The sequence below is a fragment of the Salvelinus fontinalis genome, chromosome 40 (genome assembly GCF_029448725.1).
Source record: "Salvelinus fontinalis isolate EN_2023a chromosome 40, ASM2944872v1, whole genome shotgun sequence".
In the NCBI taxonomy this organism is placed as follows: domain Eukaryota; kingdom Metazoa; phylum Chordata; class Actinopteri; order Salmoniformes; family Salmonidae; genus Salvelinus; species Salvelinus fontinalis.
The window spans coordinates 14,331,380-14,357,835 of NC_074704.1; the positions used below are offsets into that span (position 1 = coordinate 14,331,380).

At 42.8% G+C, this 26,456-nt stretch overlaps 3 protein-coding genes across 7 annotated transcripts in view; 2 read left to right on the plus strand and 1 right to left on the minus strand.

The window, feature by feature from the left end:
• Nucleotides 1-24,275, plus strand: LOC129839096 (putative zinc finger protein 137). 5 transcript variants are annotated; one of them, XR_008756975.1, is made up of 6 exons: nt 1-483; nt 4,611-4,739; nt 9,806-9,894; nt 10,650-10,689; nt 11,938-12,017; nt 19,082-24,275. XR_008756975.1 is itself a non-coding variant. In XM_055906372.1 (5 exons), the coding sequence occupies exons 1-5, from the start codon at nt 448-450 to the stop codon at nt 19,358-19,360; spliced, it is 564 nt and encodes a 187-aa protein (XP_055762347.1). In that variant the 5' UTR covers nt 1-447; the 3' UTR covers nt 19,361-24,275. The 5 variants fall into 5 exon arrangements, 2 of the variants coding, with proteins under 2 accessions (XP_055762347.1, XP_055762348.1); XR_008756974.1 differs by having other exon boundaries at nt 9,806-10,689; XM_055906372.1 differs by lacking the exon at nt 9,806-9,894.
• The window catches only part of LOC129839064 (zinc finger protein OZF-like), a 442,535-nt gene that overhangs the window by 199,222 nt on the left and 216,857 nt on the right, over nt 1-26,456 (plus strand). The gene's annotated exons all lie outside the window — the stretch shown is intronic.
• LOC129839058 (zinc finger protein OZF-like) overlaps nt 21,236-26,456 on the minus strand; it is an 8,654-nt gene continuing 3,433 nt past the window's right edge. The window contains exon 2 of the mRNA XM_055906326.1: nt 21,236-25,336. Coding sequence (XP_055762301.1) covers nt 24,123-25,336 — 1,214 coding nt within the window. The 3' untranslated portion in view covers nt 21,236-24,122. The remainder of the gene's footprint in view (nt 25,337-26,456) is intronic.

Genomic DNA, 26,456 nt, shown 5'->3' on the forward strand with positions numbered 1-26,456 from the left:
ACGGTTCTTCAGAAACAGCTCGTCAACCACCTCGGTAGCTTGCTAGCCAACATAGCCGAAAGATTCAAGCTATTTATACGCTGTTCGGTGTATATTACCCACACTTCTGTCGTATCAACTTGTTAACCTATTTAATTGAATATTACGTTATTTTGTATTAGTCAGCTATAGTAGCTGGCTGGTTTAGTTAGCACTAGCCTAGTCGCTAATGATAGCTAGCTAGCTAACATCCCCGAACATGAGGTCAGTAAGCTTCTCCCCTCCTGCTAAAGAAGAGGAAGTATGCTGGACGAAGAAAGAGGGTCTGTGGCAGAACATTGTTGTGAAAGAGGAGGAAGAGGAGGCTGTTACATTGAAAGAAGAAGAGAAAGACGTTTCATTGAAAGAAAGAGGAGGATGCAGTTTTTGTAGTGAAAGAGGAGGAGGGGGAGATGACTGTCACACTGGATGAAGAAGAGGAGGTTGGAGATCTGTTTAACACCAGTAAGTACCGTCTCTGCAGTCGTTGAACCAATATAAAGTAAAGGGGTTCTACACTTTAATGTTGTTCTGTAGGAATGGCTGAAGCTACACTGTAACGTGTAGAACATCAAGAGTGGACCATCAACAAAACGTTTAACAATTGATCAAATGCATCCAATGACAATACCTGAAATACTGTAGTCCTCAATATCTCCTATTAGCTTAGCCCAATATGTAGTCTTAAAGGGGCAATCAGCAGTTGTTACATCCATTTTGGGACTTATACATTAATGATATGTACCCATCTGTTTCTTGAAGAATTCACTTATAAATGCCTCATGAGCTTAGTTCAACTGTCGTACCCCATCAGAACCAAAAATATTAGTTTTTTTTATTCCAATGTTTGTCAGTGTAACAGATGTGAAATGGCTAGGTAGTTAGTTAGCGGTGGTGCACGCTAATAGCCTTTCAATCAGTTACGTCACTTGCTCTGAGACCTTGAAGTAGGGTTTCCCCTTGCTCTGCAAGGGCCGCGGCTTTTGTGGAGCGATGGGTAACGACGCTTCGTGGGTGACTGTTGTTGATGTGTGCAGAGGGTCCCTGGTTCGCGCCCGGGCGAGGGGACGGTCTAAAGTTATACTGTTACATCAGTAACTATAAACAAACGCTGTATATCCTCAAAACATGGTTAAAACTATAATGTTGCATTTCTCCAGCACCATCCCTCAGCTTTTTACCGAAACGGGCAGGAAGTACGCTTTGTTATTGTTTCTACTGCTGATTGCTGGACCCCTTACTCTGGACTGTATGTTATTTTCATAGGTAGACTGGCTCTGGCAGGTAAAATAGTCAAATAATCCATCTAAATGTGAATCGATTCTCAATTGCGATACGTTTCTAGAAACATAAATCGCTGTACTTTCATATCACATCAACATAAGTTCACACAATACTTAAATTTCACATCAAAATAATTTCACATAATACTTTCATATCACATCAAAATAGGTAACCAGTCGCGATGCCCCAAAAGGTAAACCAACATCGTTTCTCGTCATTTCTCCTTCCTTCAGACTTCTTTAGACTTCTTTTTCTTCTATGGACTTTATATGGCGGTTGGCAACCAACTTTAAGGTGCATTACCACCATCAACTGGACTGGAGTGTGGACCTCAGTTCATCTTTCAATCACCCACATATATACCAAGACAGTCATGAAGAGGGCACAACAAAACCTTTTCCCCCTCGGGAGACTGAAAAGATCTGGCATGGGTCCCAAGATCCTCAAAAGGTAATACAGCTGCACCATCGAGAGCATACTGACCGGTTGCATCACCGCCTGGTATGGCAACTGCTTTGCGCTACAGAGGGTAGTGCGAACGGCCCAGTACATCACTGTGGCCAAGCTTCCTGCCATCCAGGACCTATATAATAGGCGGTGTCAGAGGAAAGCCCACAAAATTGTCAGAGACTCCAGTCACTCAAGTTATAAACTGTTTTCTCTGCTACTGCACGGCAAGTGGTACCGGAGAACCAAGTCTAGGACCAAAAGCCTCCTCAACAGCTTCTACCTCCAAGCCATAAGACTGCTGAACAATTCATCCACTGGACAATTTACATTGACCCCCCACCACCCTCCATTTTGTGCACTGCTGCTACTCATTTTGTGCACTGCTGCTACTCGCTGGTTGTTTGTTACCTATGCATAGTCACTACGCCCCCACCATGTACAGATTACCTCAACTAGCCTGTACCGCCGCACACTGACTCGGTACCGGTGTCCCCCTGCATATAGCCTCCACACTGACTCGCTACCGGTGCCCCCTGTATATAGCCTCCACGTCCTGGAGTGGTCTAGCCAGTCTCCAGACCTGAACCCAATAGAAGATCTTTGGAGGGAGCTGAAAGTCCGTATTGCCCAGCGACAGCCCCGAAACCTGAAGGATCTGTAGAAGGTCTGTACGGAGGAGGAGTGGGCCAAAATCCCTGCTGCAGTGTATGCAAACCTGGTCAAGAACTACAGGAAACGTATGATCTCTGTAATTGCAAACAAAGGTTTCTGTACCAAATATTAAGCTCTGCTTTTCTGATGTATCAAATACTTATGTCATGCAATAAAATGCAAATGAATTACTTAAAAATCAAACAATGTGATTTTCTGGATTTTTGTTTTAGATTCCGTCTCTCACAGTTGAAGTGTACCTATGATAAAAATTACAGACCTCTACATGCTTTTTCCTACAAGTAGGAAAACCTGCAAAATCAGCAGTGTCTCAAATACTTGTTCTCCCCACTGTATATATATATTTTTTTTAAATTGCTGACACCCCTCCCCAGAGGTGTCTCATTATTGGGATTCATTGCTGATTCCTACCTGTAGCTCACTATGAGGTGTCTAGTGATAAAGGTTAAGGCAAGGCTTTCGACTCTGTCAATCACCACATTCTTATTGGCAGACTCAACAGTCTTGGTTTCTCAAATGACTGACTCGCCTGGTTCACCATCTACTTCTCAGAACTACTTCTCAGAGTTCAGTGTGTCAAATTGGAGGGCCTGTTGTCCGGACCTCTGGCAGTCTTTATAGGGGTGCCACAGGGTTCAATTCTCGGGCCGACTCTCTTCTCTGTATACATATATGATGTCGCTCTTGCTGAGGGTGATTCTCTGATCCACCTCGACGCAGACGACACCCTTCTGTATACATCTGTCCCTTCTTTGGACACTGTTAACAAACCTCCAAATTAGCTTCAATGTCATACAACTCTCCTTCCGTGGCCTCCAACTGCTCTTAAATGCTAGTAAAACTAAATGCATGCTCTTCAACCGATCGCTGCCCGCATCCGCCCGACTAGCATCACTACTCTGGACGGTTCTGACTTAGAATATGTGGACAACTACAAATACCTAGGTGTCTGGTTAGACTGTAAACTCTCCTTCCAGACTCACATTAAACATCTCCAATCCCAAATTAAATCTAGAATCTGCTTCCTATTTCGCAACAAAGCCTCCTACACTCACGCTGCCAAACATACCCTCGTAAAACTGACTATCCTGCCGATCCTTGACTTCAGCGATGTCATTTACAAAATAGCCTCCAACACTCAGACTGCATCCAGTTTGCTGAGTATTTCACAGTGCCATCCGTTTTGTCACCAAAGCCCCATATACCACCCACCACTGCGACCTGTATGCTCTCGTTGGCTGGTCCTCGCTACATATTCATCGCTAAACCCACTGGCTCCAGGTCATTTATAAGTCTTTGCTATGTAAAGCTCCGCCTTAACTCAGCTCACTGGTCACCATAGCAACACCCACCCATAGCATGGCCTGTTTATTGCCTTACCTCCTTACTCCATCACACTCTATATAGATTTTTCTATTGTGTTATTGACTGTATGTTTGTTTATCCCACGTGTAACTCTGTTGTTTTTTTTTGTCGCACTGCTTTGCTTTATCTTGGCCAGGTCGCAGTTGTAAATGAGAACTTGTTCTCAACTGGCCACCTGGTTAAATAAAGGTGGGGGAAAAATGTAATTTCAAAAATCATAACTTTATTGACAACACCAAATGGGTACTGTCATTAACGCGATTCTTCAATAATTAATACTGTAGCAAACATTATATTACACAGGACCTTCAAACAAGCCTTACAATTATAATCCAAAGTAGTGTGAAATGCACTCATAAGCAACATGGAAATGGAGGCTACTCCCCTGAGTTTTCCCCCATTCACATTCAGAATACACTGTGAAAAAGTAAAATTCTTGCTCTAATCAGATATAGTACATCCATAACTATCGGTTTCCTCATTAGGAGGGAGGAGTTTCTACAACCAAATTGCATATGCATCGCCCTCGTGCCGCAATTTTAGGAAACACAGAAAGGGGCTTATTGGAGACCAAAAGTCGTCTGGCACAGTGCTTAGTTTCAACAACATGAATAACTTATTTCTAGCCTACAATCATCAATGTTACTACTAAAATATGACTATTCTTGCTCATTTTAAGACAATTGTCAAATAATTTTAACATTCATTACAGACGTCAATTGTTGTACAACATCATGGCTACGCTGTTGGCATCACCTTTTACAGTGGATTTCCGCTGTTGTGGGCTTTTAACCATCTGTCTGACTTTGTTGTTCACACAGGAGAGATACGGGAGCCTCAACAACCTCATGATGCTGACGAGGCAGAGAAGACTCTCTCCACATCAGAACACATCAAGAAACACCAGCAGAGACCCACGGGGAAGAAATCTAACTGCTGCTCTGACTGTGGTAAGAGATTCACCTCATCAGGCATTAAAATTCATCAGAGAATCCACACAGGAGAGAAACCGTATAGCTGTTATCAATGTGGGAAGAGTTTTACTACATCTGTCTCTCTGACTTTACACCATAGAGCACACACAGGAGATAAACCTTATAGCTGTGATCAATGTGGGAAGAGTTTTGCTCACCGAAGCAGCCTGAAATCACACCAGAGAACACACACAGGAGAGGAATCTTATAGCTGTGACCAGAGATAATCTGATAAAAGATCTCTGACTAATCATCAGAAAATACATGAAGCAGTTGTTTCATGATATCAAATAAATGATGTCACAATGTAGAATGTTTTTAACATTGTAGAAGGAGTATTTTAATGATGTCACAATGTAGAACCCTAAACGTTTGTCCCCTGTTCTATTAATTTCAGCATGATATGGATATTAGCCTCAGGGGAAAAATCCAGGCTCTGAATTGAAAGAGTACTATTTATGAGATTTAGTAAGTACACATTATTCCCAGATTCCGTGTAGTTTTTGAGCTGTTAGTTTTAACAGGATGTGCAACCTCATCTCCCTCCTGTAGTGCTGTACAAGGTGTGTTTGTGATTGTGAACAAATGGTTTTAGCATGATATCGATGAATTATGACTAATAAGTGTCTACCGTAATTGCTGGACTATTAAGCGCACCTGAATATAAGCCGCACCCACTGATTTTTATTTATTTTTTATTTATTTTTGTACATAAATAAGCCGCACGTGTCTATAAGCCGCAGGTGCCTACCGGTACATTGAAACAAATGAACTTTACACAGCCTTTAAACGAAACACGGCTTGTAACAAAAATAAATAGGCTTTAACGAAACACGGCTTGTAACAAAAATAAATAGGCTTTAACGAAACAGGCTTGTAACATTTTTTTTTTTTTAAATAGCAGTAAACAATAGCCTACCAAGAAAGTCCTTGGTCACTATCTTCCTCCTGTGCACTGAAACCACTGAAGTCATCTCCTTTGGTGTCGGAGTTGAATAGCCTCAGAATTGCTTCATCCGATGTTGGATCGTTTTCATTGCGCTCTCCTCACTTTCATCCGGAGGCAAACTCATCCAAGCCTCATTTTCTAGTTCGGGCCATCTGCTTTTCTTTCCTCTGAAAACTTTTGTTGTTTTTTTGCACTAAGTCAGTTTCTCACGCTGCTGTTTCCAACGTCTTATCATCGACTCATTAAGGCTCCCGTGCAGCAGCACTATTTCCTTTTCCAACAGCCAGATCGATCGCCTTCAAATTGAAAGCTGCATCATATGCATTTCTCCGTGTCTTTGCCATGATGAGGGTGACAAAATGACTACCGTAATCAGAATGATGGAAAGTTTGAGCGCGCTCGATTTACGTCACATTATGTGACGGTGCTCAGTTTTTTGGCGGCATGAATTTGTGAAAGCGGGAAAAATCCATAAATTAGCCGCGTCATTGTATAAAGCGCAAGGTTCATAGCGTGGGAAAAAAGTAGCGGCTTATAGTCCGGAAATTACGGTAGTTCCTTTGTTTAGCGACCCCTACATTTAAATGCATTCCAACATCACGTACAACCTGATTTCCCCTCTAATTGATATCAGTGATTTATTGCTACTTGTCAAAACAACAGCATTTCTGGTGCTTGTGCAGTTTACAAGGAGCTTGTTTAAAAAAATACAAGAAATATGATTATTGTGGCAGATGTTTGTGTAAATAGCACATGTTATGTTTAGGTTTTCAATTTATCCCAAACTGTTTCTGCATGTTGGTTATTGATTTGGACACGTTAAAACTGTGTTTTGACATTGAGGCTATCCCACCTAGCACAATGTAATTGAAAAGACGTTGAAAATAAGACTATGCAATCAAATATTTTTTTTAATTATTTTTTATTATACCATGCCTCACCATTAAGTTAATTATTGACAATACATATTAACAAAAAGGTGTACATTTGGTTTTGATCATTCATATTTACAATTCATGTAACTTTTAGTAATCATAATTATTTATGCAATCAACTGACAATTTTCGGGTATAATTATATTGACATTGTAGCCCTTCTTTTAGAATAGCAGGGTTAATTCTCAGATGTGCCAACCCAAATGTACTAGAGCATGACATTGGGGACTGGGCCCCGATCCAACAACATGCCTATCGAGTGAACCCTGAAAAGAGAGAGAAGCTCCGCAGAGTTACTACTATTACTAAATCAGACATGTCCGTGGTAATGACAACTTGGTTGCTGATTGTCTCAAGAAGACATGCGTTTTGCATTTAGCCAGTGCGTTGCCATGGATCACAATTTACTTTGACTGCACGTTTTTCAGTATTGGAGACGAGTTTTGTTTGGGCTCGTTCCAAGGGGACGAGAGTTCTAGAAGCTGGTGAGTTTTAGGAAGACGAGAGTTCTAGAAGCTAGTGAGTTTTAGGATTCTATAGAATGAAAAAGGAGAAAAAAATAATACGATTGTATATTATTATTTAGAAATACGTGTTTCTTCTTGTTTTTAATTGTTGACAGCCAGTAGACACCATGTTTATATTGTAGAAGGTGAAGCATTGTAGATGATTATAATGTGAAATGGAAGTTGTTTTCTGTTGGGGGTGAGCAAACTTGTCCAACAAAAAAATATAGGATATATTTGTTGTCTTAAGGGGGAAGGTGTTACAGGCTTTGGTTTTTCCATTTATGTTTTGAGGTTGGACTCGCCCATATAGCTTGTTAATATGAAAAGCTCGTTAGCACGTAGGACGCACTTATTGGTGTCACCTCGTTAGTCAGTATGTGTTACACCTGTGCTGGCTTGTCCGTCTCGTTAGTGGGAAGGTGTTCCACCTGAGCTGGTCCAGGTCCTTTTTAAGAGTGTCTGGCCCAGTGCTCCAGTTGTCTTGATAGATGTGGAGAGTCAACACCTTTAGTTGCTCTACCTTTTTGGTTTGCTTCCTGTCATTAAGTTTGTTGTGGGTTTTTCTTTTGTTTGCCTCTTCTTGGGCAGATTTAATGGGTCTCATGGTGGGTGTCTTTTATGTCCCAGTTGTTGTTACTAGTCAACTTCCAGTGGACACCCCCATAGTGTCTTTCAGAGCCCCTCCTAGAACCTGTTTAGTTGTGGTTATCAGTGATTCTTTGTTAATTCCATCTTCTGTTTGAGGAACATTTTTGGTTTTCTTGCTGGAGAACGTAACATCAAACAATGGAGTAAGACAGGATATTTTGGGTTGGATATTGCAGTGAATTGTTAATATTTTAGTCGATCACATTTAGAATGCTCATTAGTTTTTCAGTCTTAATATTTCTGTTTATTTTCATTGTTTTTTCCTGTGAAGCCATTGTGTTGCATCCGTGTCTGAAATATGCTGTATAAATAAAGCTTGATTTGAACATATTGCATAACAAATGAACCCAATGACCGACCAAATCAACAGACTCTTGCCAAAGCAACAGTCTGTTGGCCCAGTGCTCCAGTTGTCTTGATAGATGTGGAGTGTCAACACCTTTAGTTGATCCACCTTTTTGGTTTGCTTCCTGTCTTTAAGTTAGGTGTGGGTTTTTCTTTTGTTTGCCTCTTGGGCAGATTTAGTGGGTCTCATGGTGGGTGTCTTTTAGGTCCCAGTTGTTACTAGTCAACTTTCAGTGGACACCTCCATAGTGTCTTTCAGAGCCCCTTCTAAAACCTGTGTAGTTTTGGTTGTTGTTAGTTCCCTCTTCTGTTTGAGGGACATTTTCAGTTTTCTTGCCGGAGAACGTAACATCAAACAATGGAGTAAGACAATATATTTTGGGTTGGATATTGCAGTGAATTGTTAATATTTTAATCGATGGCATTTACTTAGAATGCTCATTAGTCTTCCAGTTAAGTTTAGTTTTTCAGTTATTCTGTTTTTTTATCCTCTTATGTTTGTGTATTAAATATTTGTTAATTTTCTTTTTTTTTTTTCTTTCTGTGAAGCCATTGTGTTGCATCCATGTCTGAAATGTGCTGTATAAATAAAGCTTGATTTGAACATATTGTAAAACAAATGAACCTAATGAACAAGCAACACATATCTTGGTCCATCTTAGTATAAATTCAGTATATCTTCCACTATGGTATGTATGTTTAGTATCACTTTTCAACCAACCCAATTCATTTGTTGAAAGCAACAATATGTTAAAGGATTCAACTACTGGAAACTGAAACTAACAAATGAATCCCACTTTTCCAGCCTGCTGAAGGCTGGTGGAGTGGTAAACACCACCCCTGGCTCTACCAGGGGCTTGAGGTGGTCTCCCGCAGCCTTGCCGTTCCATTTTTTGCAACACAGAAAGAAATATATTTAGTCATATTATATATAACACTCAAAGTAATGGATATGGAGCATCTATGGCCTCAGTTACACCTTTGACGCAGTCAGGCCACCAAATATGCATAAGCAATGTAAAGAGATGTGGGGAAAAAGTACATTCTACACAAATTACCTTCATAATATCAAAGAACAAATGTGTGTGCCTGAGGGGAAATCAACTTTCATACAGCCAAAACAGGTGAGACATTACACCAATATCAGTGGACAATTTGCACTAATGTAAATAAACATAGATGATGGAACATATTCCCTTTAGCTGACGTGATGAACCACTAAGGGGACATAAATATTTACCATCTAAACCATGTGTGACCTCTCACCTCTCTGGCTGTAGAAGTGTTCTTCCTAACCAGTCCCTCAACAGCTCGCTGACTGAGCTCCACCCTCACTGGGTCTTCAGAGGAGAGGAAGGCTGAGGAGGGATGGAAGGATGAATGGATCAATCAGTCAATAAAGTGTAGAACTGCTGTCTGACAAAATCACTATTTTAGTAGTTCATAAAAGTAAATAAGGCTTTATGACTGCTGAATACCAACTATCAATCACTTAGATCATGTATTTTCAGGTAGAGATACATCCTTGGGACGTCCCTATCCCATTGAAGTTAACATTTAAAATGGTTAAGGTAGGGGTTAGGGTTTAGGGTAGAGATGTCCCAAGGATCCCGGATAGCATTGACCATTGTGCATTCTTCTGTCTCTTTTACATAGCAGGTGATGGGTTCTGACTTCTGACTAACTAACTAAGGCCGGTGACCTGTCCAGAAGAGATGTTACAACGAACGGAATCGTCAATGAAGGTCTTCCTCTTTATATAGCCTGATACAGCATGCAATACTATTAACTCACAAGGGGGCATAACGGTACATGGACCATACTATCCCATTTTGGAAACGTTACATGGACAATACTATCCCATTTTGGAAACGTTACATGTACAATACTATCCCATTTTGGAAACGTTACATGGACAATACTATCCCATTTTGGAAACGTTACATGGACAATACTATCCCATTTTGGAAACGTTACATGTACAATACTGTCCCATTTTGGAAACGTTACATGGACAATACTATCCCATTTTGGAAACGTTACATGTACAATACTATCCCATTTTGGAAACGTTACATGGACAATACTGTCCCATTTTGGAAACGTTACATGTCCGCTCTCTTGTGGAGGGAAATTAATAGCTTAGATGGTAGCTGTAGATGAGATTCAAATGCATAATGGTATTAATACAGTGTCTAGACTACCTCTTTTGTATAAATGCCCTTCAAAAACCAAACACAGTATTACCACGCAGCAAAATGTTGTGTATAATCTTTCAAGTCAGCCTGATAAAATATTGAACAATTTGTGTACAAAGATATCTTGAAATGTGATATTAGGCCTGTATGGCAGTACTGTATTGGCTAGTGCTTTCTCCAATATGTTCTTCTATTTTGCATTAAATTGTATGTCGATAACATTTATTTTTCAATATATATATATTTAAATGCTTGTAAGGTGATTCTTTGACACATTTTCTCTTCCTTTGAAATTCTTATAGGACAGAACATGGACACAATGCAATTGGGATCAAGAAGAAGGTATAGATATGTTGTAGGACAGCTGCATTTGAAATGAACATTTAACCTACATAGCAGTCAATACAAACTGAAATCTATTAGCATACAAATGTGTGCAAATGATCTTTTCAGATCTTCTCATAAATTAATCAAGTCCATGGAACGGATATAGACAAAAAGTGACCTCCAGCAAAAATGACCTCCAGCAGGCCACAAATGTGCATGTGTCTGCTCAAACGTTCAGAAACAGACTCCATGAGGGTGGTATGTGGGCCCGACGTCCACAGGTGGGGGTTGTGCTTACAGCCCAACACCGTGCAGGACGTTTGGCATTTGCCAGAGAACACCAAGATTGGCAAATTCGCCACTGGCACCCTGTGCTCTTCACAGATGAAAGCAGGTTCACACTGAGCACATGAGCACATGTGACAGACGTGACAGAGTCTGGAGACGCCGTGGAGAACGTTCTGCTGCCTGCAACATCCTCCAGCATGACCGGTTTGGCGATGGGTCAGTCATGGTGTGGGGTGGCATTTCTTTGTGGGGCCGCACAGCCCTCCATGTGCTCGCCAGAGGTAGCCTGACTGCCAATAGGTACCGAAATGAGATCCTCAGACCCCTTGTGAGACCATATGCTGACACATGCACATTTGTGGCCTGCTGGAGGTCATTTTGCAGGGCTCTGGCAGTCCTCCTCCTTGCATAAAGGCGGAGGTAGCGGTCCTGCTGCTGGGTTGTTGCCCTCCTACGGCCTCCTCCACGTCTCCTGATGTACTGGCCTGTCTCCTGGTAGCGCCTCCATGCTCTGGACACTACGCTGACAGACACAGCAAACCTTTTTGCCACAGCTCGCATTGATGTGCCATCCTGGATGAACTGCACTCCCTGAGCCACTTGTGTGGGTTGTAGACTCCGTCTCATGCTACCACCAGAGTGAGAGCACCGCCAGCATTCAAAGTGACCAAAACATCAGCCAGGAAGCATAGGAACTGAGAAGTGGTCTGTGGTCACCACCTGCAGAATCACTCCTTTTTTGGGGGTGTCTTGCTAATTGCCTATAATTTCCACCTTTTGTCTATTCCATTTGCACAACAGCATGTGAAATGTATTGTCAATCAGTGTTGCTTCCTAAGTGGACAGTTTGATTTCACAGAAGTGTGATTGACTTGGAGTTACATTGTGTTGTTTAAGTGTTCCCTTTATTTTTTGAGCAGTGTATTTTGTGATAAAATTAGCAAGTGTAGTAAGATCGTTTCTTTACTTTACTAGGACTGGAGACCACAGCAGCGATCCTGCTCTTGCCCTACCTCTTCAATGAGGACCCGAGTGGCCTTTATGTCCGTGACACGGTATGCCTATGCACCAATCATCTGTTTCTTCATAAACATATCAATCAATCAAGTTTATTTTATATAGCCCTTCGTACATCAGCTAATATCTCGAAGTGCTGTACAGAAACCCAGCATAAAACCCCAAACAGCAAGCAATGCAGGTGTAGAAGCACGGTGGCTAGGAAAAACTCCCTAGAAAGGCCAAAACCTAGGAAGAAACCTAGAGAGGAACCAGGCTATGAGGGGTGGCCAGTCCTCTTCTGGCTGTGCCGGGTGGAGATTATAACAGTACATGGCCAAGATGTTCAAATGTTCATAAATGACCAGCATGGTCAAATAATAATCAGAAATAAATGTCAGTTGGTTTTTCATAGCCGATAATTAAGAGTTGAAAACAGCAGGTCTGGGACAGGTAGGGGTTCCATAACCGCAGGCAAAACAGTTGAAACTGGAACAGCAGCAAGGCCAGGTGGACTGGGGACAGCAAGGAGTCATCATGCCCAGTAGTCCTGACGTATGGTCCTAGGGCTCAGGTCCTCCGAGAGAGAGAAAGAAAGAGAGAAGGAGAGAATTAGAGAGAGCATACTTAAATTCATACAGGACACTGGATAAGACAGGAGAAGTACTCCAAATATAACCAACTGGCCCTAGCCCCCAGACACAAACTACTGCAGCATAAATACTGGAGGCTGAGACAGGAGGGGTCAGGAGACACTGTGGCCCCATCCGATGATACCCCCGGACAGGGCCAAACAGGAAGGATATAACCCCACCCACTTTGCCAAAGCGCAGCCCACGCACCACTAGAGGGATATCTTCAGCCACCAACTTACAATCCTGAGACAAGGTCGAGTATAGCCCACAAAGATCTCCACAACAGCACAAACCAAGGGGGGGCGCCAACCCAGACAGGAAGATCACGTCAGTAACTCAACCCACTCAAGTGACGCACCCCTCCTAGGGACGTCATGAAAGAGCACCAGTAAGCCAGTGACTCAGCCCCTGTAATAGGTTTAGAGGTAGAGAATCCCAGTGGAGGGGAACCGGCCAGGCAAAGACAGCAAGGGCGGTTTGTTGCTCCAGAGCCTTTCCGTTCACCTTCACACTCCTGGGCCAGACTACACTCAATCATATGACCTACTGAAGAGATAAGTCTTCAGTAAAGACTTAAAGGTTGAGACCGAGTCTGCGTCTCTCACATGGGTAGGCAGACCATTCCATAAAAATGGAGATCTATAGAAGAAAGCCCTGCCTCCAGCTGTTTGCTTAGAAATTCTAGGGACAATTAGGAGGCCTGCGTCTTGTGACCGTAGCGTACGTGTAGGTATGTACGGCAGGACCAACTCGGAAAGATAGGTAGGAGCAAGCCCATGTAACGCTTTATGGGTTAACAGTAAAACCTTGAAATCAGCCCTTGCCTTAACAGAAAGACAGTGTAGGGAAGCTAGCACTGGAGTAATATGATCAAATTTCTTGGTTCTAGTCAGGATTCTAGCAGCCGTATTTAGCACTAACTGAAGTTTATTTAGTGCTTTATCCGGGTAGCCGGAAAGTAGAGCATTGCAGTAGTCTAGCCTAGAAGTAACAAATGCATGGATTAATTTTTCTGCATCATTTTTGGACAGAAAATGTCTGATTTTTGCAATGTTACGTAGATGGAAAAAAGCTGTCCTTGAAACAGTCTTGATATGTTCGTCAAAAGAGAGATCAGGGTCAAGAGTAACGCCGAGGTCCTTCACAGTTTTATTTGAGACGACTTTACAACCATCAAGATTAATTGTCAGATTTAACAGAAGATCTCTTTGTTTCTTGGGACCTAGAACAAGCATTTCTGTTTTGTCCGAGTTTAAAAGTAGAAAGTTTTCAGCCATCCACTTCCTTATGTCTGAAACACAGGCTTCTAGCGAGGGCAATTTTGGGGCTTCACCATGTTTCATTGAAATGTACAGCTGTGTGTCATCCGCATAGCAGTGAAAGTTAACATTATGTTTTCGAATAACATCCCCAAGAGGTAAAATATATAGTGAAAACAATAGTGGTCCTAAAACGGAACCTTGAGGAACACCGAAATGTACAGTTGATTTGTCAGAGTACAAACCATTCACAGAGACAAACTGATATCTTTCCGACAGATAAGATCTAAACCAGGCCAGAACTTGTCCGTGTAGACCAATTTGGGTTTCCAGTCTCTCCAAAAGAATGTGGTGATCGATGGTGTCAAAGGCAGCACTAAGGTCTAGTAGCACGAGGACAGATGCAGAGCCTCGGTCTGACGCCATTAAAGGTAATTTACCACCTTCACAAGTGCAGTCTCAGTGCTATGATGGGGTCTAAAACCAGACTGAAGCATTTCGTATACATTGTTTGTCTTCAGGAAGGCAGTGAGTTGCTGCACAACAGCTTTTTCAAAAAAAATTGAGAGGAATGGAAGATTCAATATAGGCCGATTTCAAGAGAGGCTTTATTACTGCCACTTTTAGTGAGTTTGGTACACATCCGGTGGATAGAGAGCCGTTTATTATGTTCAACATAGGAGGGCCAAGCACAGGAAGCAGCTCTTTCAGTAGTTTAGTAGTAATAGGATCCAGTATGCAGCTTGAAGGTTTAGAGGCCATGATTATTTTCATCATTGTGTCAAGAGATATAGTACTAAAACACTTAAGTGTCTCTCCCGATCCCAGGCCCTGGCAGAGCTGTGCAGATCCAGGACAGCTAAGCCCTGGAGGAATACGCAGATTTAAAGAGGAGTCCGTAATTTGCTTTCTAATGATCATGATCTTTTCCTCAAAGAAGTTCATGAATTTATTACTGCTGAACTGAAAGCCATCCTCTCTTGGGGAATGCTGCTTTTTAGTTAGCTTTGCAACAGTATCAAAAATACATTTTGGATTGTTCTTATTTTCCTCAATTAAGTTGGAAAAGTAGGATGATCGAGCAGCAGTGAGGGCTCTTCGATACTGCACGGTACTGTCTTTCCAAGCTAGTCGGAAGACTTCCAGTTTGGTGTGGCGCCTTTTCCGTTCCAATTTTCTGTAAGCTTGCTTCAGAGCTCGGGTATTTTCTGTATACCAGGGAGCTAGTTTCTTATGACAAATGTTTTTCGTTTTTAGGGGTGCAACTGCATCTAGGGTATTGCGCAAGGTTAAATTGAGTTCCTCAGTTAGGTGGTTAACTGATTTTTGTCCTCTGACGTCCTTGGGTAGGCAGAAAGAGTCTGGAAGGGCATCAAAGAATTTTTGTGTTGTCTGAGAATTTATAGCACGACTTTTGATGCTCCTTGGTTGGAGTCTGAGCAGATTATTTGTTGCGATTTCAAACGTAATAAAATGGTGGTCCGATAGTCCAGGATTATGAGGAAAAACATTATGATCTACAACATTTATTCCATGGGACAAAACTAGGTCCAGAGTATGACTGTGGCAGTGAGTAGGTCCAGAGACATGTTGGACAAAACCCACTGAGTCGATGATGGCTCCGAAAGCCTTTTGGAGTGGGTCTGTGGATTTTTCCATATGAATATTAAAATCACCAAAAAATTAGAATATTATCTGCTATGACTACAAGGTCCGATAGGAATTCAGGGAACTCAGAGAGGAACGCTGTATATGGCCCAGGAGGCCTGTAAACAGTAGCTATAAAAAGTGATTGAGTAGGCTGCATAGATTTCATGACTAGAAGCTCAAAAGACGAAAACGTCATTTTCTTTTTTGTAAATTGAAATTTGCTATCGTAAATGTTAGCAACACCTCCGCCCTTGCGGGATGCACGGGGGATATGGTCACTAGTGTAACCAGGAGGTGAGGTCTCATTTAACACAGTAAATTCATCAGGCTTAAGCCATGTTTCAGTCAGGCCAATTACTTCAAGGTTGTGATTAGTTCATTGACTATAACTGCCTTTGAAGTGAGGGATCTAACATTAAGTAACCCTATTTTGAGATGTGAGGTATTTATTTATTTTTTATTTCACCTTTATTTAACCAGGTAGGCAAATTGAGAACACGTTCTCATTTACAATTGCGACCTGGCCAAGATAAAGCAAAGCAGTTCGACACATACAACAACACATAGTTACACATGGAGTAAAACAAACATACAGTCAATAATACAGTGAAAATAAGTCTATATACAATATGAGCAAGTGAGGTGAGATAAGGGAGGTGAAGGCAAACAAAATATATATATAAATAAATAAAAAAATATATAAAAAGGCCATGGTGGCGAAGTAAATATAATATAGCAAGTAAAAAAAATAACACTGGAATGGTTGGTTTGCAGTGGAAGAAGGTGCAAAGTAGAGATAGAAATAATGGGGTGCAAAGGAGCAAAATAAATAAACACAGTAGGTAAAGAGGTAGTTGTTTGGGCTAAATTATAGATGGGCTATGTACAGGTGCAGTAATCTATGAGCTGCTCTGACAGCTGGTGCTTAAAGCTAGTGAGGGAGATAAGTGTTTCCAGTTTCAGAGATTTTTGTAGTTCGTTCCAGTCATTGGCAGCAGAGAACTGGAAGGAGAGGCGGCCAAAGGAAGAATTGGTTTTGGGGGTGACCAGAGAGATATACCTGCTGGAGCGCGTGCTACGGGTGGGCGTTGCTATGGTGACCAGCGAGCTGAGATAAGGGGGGACTTTACCTAGCAGGGTCTTGTAGATGACCTGGAGCCAATGGGTTTGGCGACGAGTGTGAAGCGAGGGCCAGCCAACGAGAGCGTACAGGTCGCAGTGGTGGGTAGTATATGGGGCTTTGGTGACAAAACGGATGGCACTGTGATAGACTGCATCCAATTTATTGAGTAGGGTTTTGGAGGCTATTTTGTAAATGACATCACCGAAGTCGAGGATTGGTAGGATGGTCAGTTTTACAAGGGTATGTTTGGCAGCATGAGTGAAGGATGCTTTGTTGCGGAATAGGAAGCCGATTCTAGATTTAACTTTGGATTGGAGATGCTTGATGTGAGTCTGGAAGGAGAGTTTACAGTCTAACCAGACACCTAGGTATTTGTAGTTGTCCACATATTCTAAGTCAGAGCCGTCCAGAGTAGTGATGCTGGACAGGCGGGCAGGTGCAGGCAGCGATCGGTTGAAGAGCATGCATTTAGTTTTACTTGTATTTAAGGTATCACGATCTCTTTCAATAATGGCAGGAATGGAGGAGGTCTTTATCCTAATGAGATTGCTAAGGCGAACACCGCCATGTTTAGTTTTGCCCAACCTAGGTCGAGGCACAGACACAGTCTCAATGGGGATGGCTGAGCTGACTACACTGACTATGCTAGTGAAAGACTCCACTAAGCTGGCAGGTTGGCTAACAGCCTGCTGCCTGGCCTGCACCCTATTTCATTGTGGAGTTAGAGCCATGTCTATGTTGGTAGATAAGATGAGAGCACCCCTCCAGCTAGGATGGAGTCCGTCACTCCTCAGCAGGTCAGGCTTGGTCCTGTTTGTGGGTGAGTCCCAGAAAGAGGGCCAATTATCTACAAATTCTATCTTTTGGGAGGGGCAGAAAACAGTTTTCAACCAGTGATTGAGTTGTGAGACTCTGCTGTAGAGCTCGTCACTCCCCCTAACTGGGAGGGGGACAGAGACAATTACTCGATGCCGACACATCTTTCTAGCTGATTTACACGCTGAAGCTATGTTGAGCTTGGTGACCTCTGACTGTTTCATCCTAACATCGTTGGTGCCGACGTGGATAACAATATCTCTATACTCTCTACACTCGCCAGTTTTAGCTTTAGCCAGCACCATCTTCAGATTAGCCTTAACGTCGGTAGCCCTGCCCCCTGGTAAACAGTGTATGATCGCTGGGTGATTCGTTTTAAGTCTAATACTGCGGGTAATGGAGTCGCCAATGACTAGGGTTTTCAATTTGTCAGAGCTAATGGTGGGAGCCTTCGGCGTCTCAGACCCCGTAACGGGAGGAGTAGAGACAAGAGAAAACTCGGCCTCAGACTCCGATTCGCTACTTAAGGGGGAAAACCGGTTGAAAGTTTCTGTCGGCTGAATGAGGGACACCAGTTGAGCATTCCTACAGCATTTCCCTCCAGAAGCCATGAGAAAGTTGTCCGGCTGCGGGGACTGTGCGAGGGAATTTATACTAACGTTAGTATCTGTACTTATTGGTGGCACAGACGCTGTTTCTTCCTTTCCTACACTGAAATTACCCTTGCCTAACGATTGCGTCTGAAGCTGGGCTTGTAGTAGCACCGCTATCCTCGCCGTAAGGCGATCGTTCTCCTGTATATTATGAGTACAGCGACTGCAATTAAAAGACATCATGTTAATGTTACTACTTAGCTTCGGCTGTTGAAAGTACTGACGAACCATGTCCAGATTGCCAGCAGCATACCACCCTGCATACCACTGCTGGCTTGCTTCTGAAGCTAAGCAGGGTTGGTCCTGGTCAGTCCCGGGATGGAAGACCAGATGCGGCTGGAAGTGGTGTTGGAGGGCCAGTAGGAGGCACTCTTTCCTCTGGTCTAAAAAAAAAAATATCCCAATGCCCCAGGGCAGTGATTGGGGACACTGCCCTGTGTAGGGTGCCGTCTTTCGGATGGGACGTTAAACGGGTGTCCTGACTCTCTGAGGTCATTAAAGATCCCATGGCACTTATCGTAAGAGTAGGGGTGTTAACCCCAGTGTCCTGGCTAAATTCCCAATCTGGCCCTCAAACCATCATGGTCACCTAATAATCCCCAGTTTACAATTGGCTCATTCATCCCCCTCCTCTCCCCTGTAACTATTCCCCAGGTCGTTGCTGCAAATGAGAACGTGTTCTCAGTCAACTTACCTGGTAAAATAACGGTAAAATAAAATAAATAAATAAAAAGATAAAGCGTCCGGAATGAAAAAGTTGAATGAGGGGAAAAAGTTGTGATGGAAAAACTAAAAATATAAAAGTAAAAAATGTAAAGTTGTCAGCTAGGAAAGTAAGGTTGGCAACAAAACGCACAGCAACACGTCTGCAAATTCAAGAGGAAGTGACGTCCATAGGTGTGCATGCTTATATAAAACTACAGCTTAACATTTTTGTTCTTTGTTAATTGTATGTGTATTAATCTTTTCTTACTTTTGTTGACACAGATTTCACCGCTCTTCACTCCTTTACTGCACATCGGCGGAAATCCATTTCACCATGAGAGTGAAATCCCGCTGGCCTTTGATGGGGAGAACATCCACGCCCTCGAGGACGTCCCCATGGGACTTGGGGCTCTGCTACGGCTGTATTTTTTATTTTCCCTTACATTTCCCCAAAATGTCAGAAAAACACTTATGTTGTTAAGTTACTGTGTTCTGGGGAGAAGAGAATTTGGGGTGAAGTTACCAGGGCCGGTCATAAAGATGGCAAACTTCCTAACATAACTAAGTGGATACGATATACACACTGGGGCGGCAGGGTAGCCTAGTGGTTAGAGCGTTGGACTAGTAACCGGAAGGTTGCAAGTTCAAATCCCCGAGCTGACAAGGTACAAATCTGTCGTTCTGCCCCTGAACAGGCAGTTAACCCACTGTTCCTAGGCCGTCATTGAAAATAAGAATTTGTTCTTAACTGACTTGCCTAGTTAAATAAAGGTAAAAAAAAAAAAAAAAAAAAAAGCTGAAAAATCTGTATTTAGCATCAAGTCTACAATGTTGTTAGTTTACCTATGATTCATTTTTAATGTATGTTTTTATTGTACATCATTATTTATATTCTGAGGCCACATCGCCCGTTTTCAAAGGGTATCGTTGGTTTTTAGAGGCAGTCGCTTTTTAGCTTTTTGTCAAAGTATTTTCTCAACTGCGATACCAACTCCAGTCAGCAGATGGCGATGTGCGTCTTTCAGTTGATCCTGCCACTGTGACGTATAATCTAGTGGACGGGACGCTTCTTCAACATCAACAGCTAGTCAGACACCTTGGTAGCTTGCTAGTCAAAATAGCCGAAATATTGAAGTTATTTGGACTGTGTCGGTGTACCATTCTATTTGCTTTTTCTAGGACTCTCCATAGCTACGAAGCAGCTCTCCAAACATACTCCCAGCAGAACCCCCAAAATATACGTTTGGCTGGTGGCATAAACTTCTGTTTCCCGGACAATGAACGGAATTCAATGGTTCTCTAACCTCCCAGAGACCTCGGCAAAATCAAGCCTCCCAGGAACTATAGACCTTCCGCTGCTTTCTAAACTATCATCCCCTCTCAATACCACCCTGTGATACTCTATGATGGCAGAGAAGGAACAGAACCCCAAGATAACGTTATATCAAAGCTTATTATCCACATGTCAATCATCTGATTAAGCATATTTCCATACGAGGAACTATAGACCTCTAGGAGGAACTATAGACCTCTAGGAGGAACTATAGACCTCTAGGAGGAACTATAGACCTCTAGGAGGAACTATAGACCTCTAGGAGGAACTATAGACCTCTAGGAGGAACTATAGACCTCTATGTTACTATCTAAACTTCTGATTAAGACTCAGTCACACAACTGACATATCACAGTCACACCTCTCATATCAGTCACGTAACTCTCATACCAGTCACACAATGCTATTCCCAAACATACATAATCAATTAGTTGTTTTTCAACAATATTTTTACCTGCAGGAATATTTTCACAATGTTATCTCATGGTTAGTTCCTAGGATAATGCAACTCATACATTTACATCTTTCAATACTTCTAAAATGGGGTGCAGGTTTAAAATAATTACAGGTACACCTTACTATCTTATACTATATCATACATGGTCTTAACTAGGAAACACAGATTCTAGTTTTCATCCAATTCACACAGATCGCTGACTGGGCCCTGTTTACACCTCCACACAGGAATACACACTCAGAACCTCCTGACTGGGCCCTGTTTACACCTCCACACAGGAATACACACTCAGAACCTCCTGACTGGACCCTATTTACACCTCCACACAGGAATACACACTCAGAGCCTACAAGGCTTTTCTAGAAACTCCACTTTGCGTGTTTCGCTTACCTCTTTCTTGTTTAAACTACGTTTGAGATGTGGTATCCACTCGGCTCGCTGCCTCTCAGATCAAAGATGGGTCCATCTGCTCCGTTCCCTAAGTGTGGTCTCCCCTGGGATCCCAAATTTGAGGGATCCCTCGTGCACGATTTACCCAGGTCATCAGGAGTGGTCACCAAGTCAAGATTCACATTCCCATCGCCAAATGTGGTTGTTAATTTCTTTAATGTCAATTGAGGAGACAAACTTATCACAGAAGTCAGAGTTATTCTTAAACTAAATCTTTATTCGCTTATTAATAAGGGAGCAGGTCAATACAACGCACACATATAAAGCGAATCAATTGAGTGCTCTACGATAATGATATCTGGTTGGCAAATCACTCCTAGACTATTCGTTGAGAGCCCAGAGACAAAAGTACAAAGGTATTTTACAGCCAAGATACACCCCTTTCAACCTACATGACCAACAATAGATGTATAGAACGGGTCACATGGTTAAGATTTGTATGAAAGATACTTATTCTCAGCAGACAGTATCTGATTTAAAACAATACTCTTTGTGTAGAGACCAGGGTCTGGCCCTGGGGTCATCTCTCCCTGGTACCATATAGAACAGAAACATTAACTCATGCTCTGGAATGCGGTCTCTTTAGGTTTTATCACCCAAAAGACATTGTAAATCTCCTGTCAGTGTTATCTCCCAGAGGCCCATCCTCAGTAGAACACACAGACACAATAGTTCTAAGAACCCTCAATTCTGTTGCATAAAACAACCATTTGACGCAATAAATGTATTATAACATAATCTTGCAATTTTGCTCTCACAGTGTCCAATGAAAGTTGACTAGTAACAACTGGGACCTAAAAGACACCCACCATGAGACCCACTAAATCTTCCCAAGAAGAGGAAAACAAAATTAAAACCCACAACAAACTTAAAGACAGGAAGCAAACCAAAAAGGTGGAACAACTAAAGGTGTTGACTCTCCACATCTATCAAGACAACTGGTGCACTGGGCCAGACACTCTTAAATAGCACCTGGGCCAGCTCAGGTGAAACACCTTCCCACTAACGAGATGGACAAGCCAGCACAGGTGTAACCAATACGTGCTAACGAGCTATACACGCTAACGTCAAACCTCAAAATATAAATGGAAAATCCAAAGCCTGTAACACCTTCCCCCTTAAGACAACAAATACATCCTATATTTAAAGCCATTCTGAAATAGCACCTGGGCCAGACACTCTTAAATAGAACCTGGAGGACTGGGCCAGACACTCTTAAATAGAACCTGGAACACTGGGCCAGACACTCTTCAATAGAACCTGGGCCAGCTCAGGTGAAACGCCTTCCAATTAACGAGATGGACAAGCCAGCACAGGTGTAACACATACTGACTAAGGAGGAGACAATCAGTGCACCCTACATGCTAACGAGCTATATGTGCTAAAGTCCAACCTCAAAAAATAAATGGAAAAACCAAAGCTCGTAACACTTTCCCCCTTAAGACAACAAATACATCCTATATTTAAAGCCATCCTGAAATAGCACCTGGGCCAGACACTCTTCAATAGAACCTGGAGGACTGGGCCAGACACTCTTAAATAGAACCTGGAACACTGGGCCAGACACTCGTCAATAGAACCTGGGCCAGCTCAGGTGAAACGCCTTCCAATTAACGAGATGGACAAGCCAGCACAGGTGTAACACATACTGACTAAGGAGGAGACAATCAGTGCACCCTACATGCTAACGAGCTATATGTGCTTAAGTCCAACCTCAAAACATAAATGGAAAAACCAAAGCTCGTAACACTTTCCCCCTTAAGACAACAAAAAAACTCAGCAAAAAAAGAAACGTCCTCTCACTGTCAACTGCGTTTACTTTCAGCAAACTTAACATGTGTACGAACATAACAAGATTCAACAACTGAGAGACAAACTGAACAAGTTCCACAGACATGTGATTAACAGAAATTGAATAATGTGTCCATGAACAAAGGGAGGTCAAAATCAAAAGTCACAGTCAGTATCTGGTGTGGCCACCAGCTGCATTAGGAATTGCAGTGCATCTCCTCCTCATGGACTGCACCAGATTTGCCAGTTCTTGCTGTGTGATGTTACCCCACTCTTCCAGCAAGTTCCTTGACATTTTCTGGGGGAAATGGCCCTAGCCCTCACCCCCTGATTCAACAGGTCCCAGATGTGCTCAATTGCTCAATGGGATTGAGATCCGGGCTCTTCGCTGGGCATGGCAGAACACATCCCTGTCTTGCAGAAAATCACACACAGAACGAGCAGTGTGGCTGGTGGCATTGTCATGCTGGAGGGTCATGGCAGGATGAGCCTGCAGGAAGGGTACCACATGAGGAAGGAGGATGTCTTCCCTGCAATGACAACAAGCTCAGTCCGATGATGCTGTGACACACCGCCAAAGACCATGACGGACCCTCCTCCTCCAAATCAATCCCGCTCCAGAGTACAGGCCTCGGTGTAATGCTCATTCCTTCGATGATAAACGCGAATCCGACCATCACCCCTGGTGAGACAAACCACGACCCGTCAGTGAAGAGCACTTTTTGCCAGTCCTGTCTGGTCCAGCGACCGTGGATTTGTGCCCATAGGCGACGTTGTTACCGGTGATGTCTGGTGAGGACCTGCCTTACAACAGGCCTACAAGCCCTCAGTCCAGCCTCTCTCAGCCTATTGCGGACAGTCTGGACTGCTACTGCGAGGACGATCAGCTGTCCGCCCTGTCTCCCTGTAGCTCCCTGTCTCACAGTACGGACATTGCAATTTATTGCCCTGGCCCCATCTGCAGTCCTCATGCCTCCTTGCAGCATGCCTAAGGCACGTTCATACAGATGAGCAGGGACCCCGCGCATCTTTCTTTTGGTGTTTTTCAGACTCAGTAGAAAGGCCGCTCCTTAGTTGCCTACCGTCTCTAAGCTGTTAGTGTCTTAATTAAGGACCGTTCCACAGGTGCATGTTCATTAATTGTTTATGGTTCATTGAACAAGCATGGGAAACAGTGTTTAAACCCTTTACAATGAACATCAATTGAACAAACATTTAGGGTTCCACATTGTGACATAATAAAAATGATTAAAAACATAGTGACATTACATTGACATCATGAAACAACTCCTTCAACTATGTATTTTCTGATGTTTAATCAGATATCTTTTATCTGAGAATCTCTTGTCACATTGATTACAGCTATGAGGCTTCTCTCCTGTGTGTGTTCTCTGGTGTGATACCAGGCTGTTAAGCCAATTAAAACTCTTCCCACATTGACTACAGCTATATGGTCTCTCTCCTGTGTGTGTTCTCAGATGTGATACCAGGCTGTTTAACTGAGTAAAACTCTTCCCACATTGATCACAGCTATAAGATTTCTCTCCTGTGTGTGTTCTCTGGTGTGTCATCAGACAGCCAGATGTAACAAAACTCTTCCCACATTCAGTACAGCTATATGGTTTCTCTCCTGTGTGTGATCTCTGGTGTACCATCAGGCTGCTTGACTGAATAAAACTCTTCCCACATTGATCACAGCCATAAGGTTTCTCTCCTGTGTGTGTTCTCTGGTGTACTATCAGGCTGCTTGACTGATTAAAACTCTTCCCACATTGATCACAGCCATAAGGTTTCTCTCCTGTGTGTAGTCTCTGGTGTACCTTCAGATCTCCAGATTGAGCAAAACTCTTCCCACATTGATTACAGCTATATGGTTTCTCTCCTGTGTGTGTTCTCTGGTGTTTAGTCAGATTGCTAGATGTAAAAAAACACTTCACACATTGATTACAGCTATAAGGTCTCTCTCCTGTGTGCATTCTCTGGTGCACCTTCAAGGTGTGTGATGTTGAAAAGCTTTTCCCACAAAAAGAACAATGGTGAAGCTTTTCTCCTGTGTGTGTTCTCTGGTGCACTATCAAGGAGCTTGACACAGTAAAACTTTTCCCACATTGATCACAGCCATAAGGTTTCTCTCCTGTGTGTGTTCTCTGGTGTGATTTCAGGGTTTTAAGCTGAGAAAAACTCTTCCCACATTGATCACAGCCATAAGATTTCTCGCCTGTGTGAATTCTATGATGTATTTTAAGGTCTATTGTAGAGTTGAATCCTTTCCCACAGTCAGAGCACCAGTGAGATTTCCCTCCAGTGTGAATTCTCAGATGTACTTTTAGTGAATTTGATCTTGAGAAATGTTTCCCACAGTCAGAGCAGCAGTAAGATTTCTCTCCTGTGGGTCTCTGCTGTTGTTTATTGAGGTGTTTTGATGTGGAGAGACTCTTCTCTGCCTCGTCAGCTTCACAGTGTTGTTGAGGCTCCCCAGAGAATCCACGATAGTCCCGTCTCTCTCCTGTGTGATCGACAAAGTCAGACAGATGGTTAAAGTCCCACAACAGCAGAAATCCACTGTTAATTTATTATTTTTTCACCTTTATTTAACCAGGCAAGTTGAGAACAAGTTCTCATTAGCAACTGCGACCTGGCCAAGAATAAAGCAAAGACGTTCGACACATACAACAACAGAGTTACACATGGAATAAACAAAACATACAGTCAATAACACAATAGAAAAGTCTATATACAGTATGTGCAAATGAGGTGAGATAAGGGAGGTAAGGCAATAAATAGGCCATGGTGGCAAAGTAATTACAATATACCAATTAGACACTGGAATGATAGATGTGCAGAAGATGAATGTGCAAGTAGAGATACTGGGGTGCAAAGGAGCAAGAAATAAAAAAATACAGTATGGGGATGAAGTAGTTGGATGGGCTATTGGCAGATGGGCTATGTACAGGTGCAGTGATCTGTGAGCCGCTCAGACAGCTGGTGCTTAAAGTTAGTGAGGGATATATGAATCTCCAGCTTCAGTGATTTTTGCAGTTCGTTCCAGTCATTGGCAGCAGAAAATTGGAAGAAAAGGCGGCCAAAGGAGGATTGGCTTTGGGGGTGACTAGTGAGATATACCTGCTAGAGCGCATGCTACGGGTGGGTGCTGCTATGGTGACCAGTGAGTTGAGATAAGGCAGTGCTTTACCTAGCAGAGACTTGTAGATGACCTGGAGCCAATGGGTTTGGCGATGAGTATGAAGCGAGGGCAAGCCAACGAGAGCGTACAGGTCGCAGTGTTGGGTAGTATATGGGGCTTTGATGACAAAACGGATGGCACTGTGATAGACTGCATCCAATTTGTTGAGTAGAGTGCTGGGGGCTATTCTGTAAATGACATCGCCGAAGACGAGGATCGGTAGGATGGTCAGTTTTACAACGGTATGTTTGGCAGCACGAGTGAAGGATGCTTTGTTGCGAAATAGGAAGCCAATTCTAGATTTAATTTGGATTGGAGATGCTTAATGTGAGTCTGGAATGAGAGTTTACAGTCGAGCCAGACACCTAGGTATTTATAGATGTCCACATATTCCAAGTCAGAACCGTCCAGAGTAGTGATGCTGGACGGGCGGGCAGGTGCG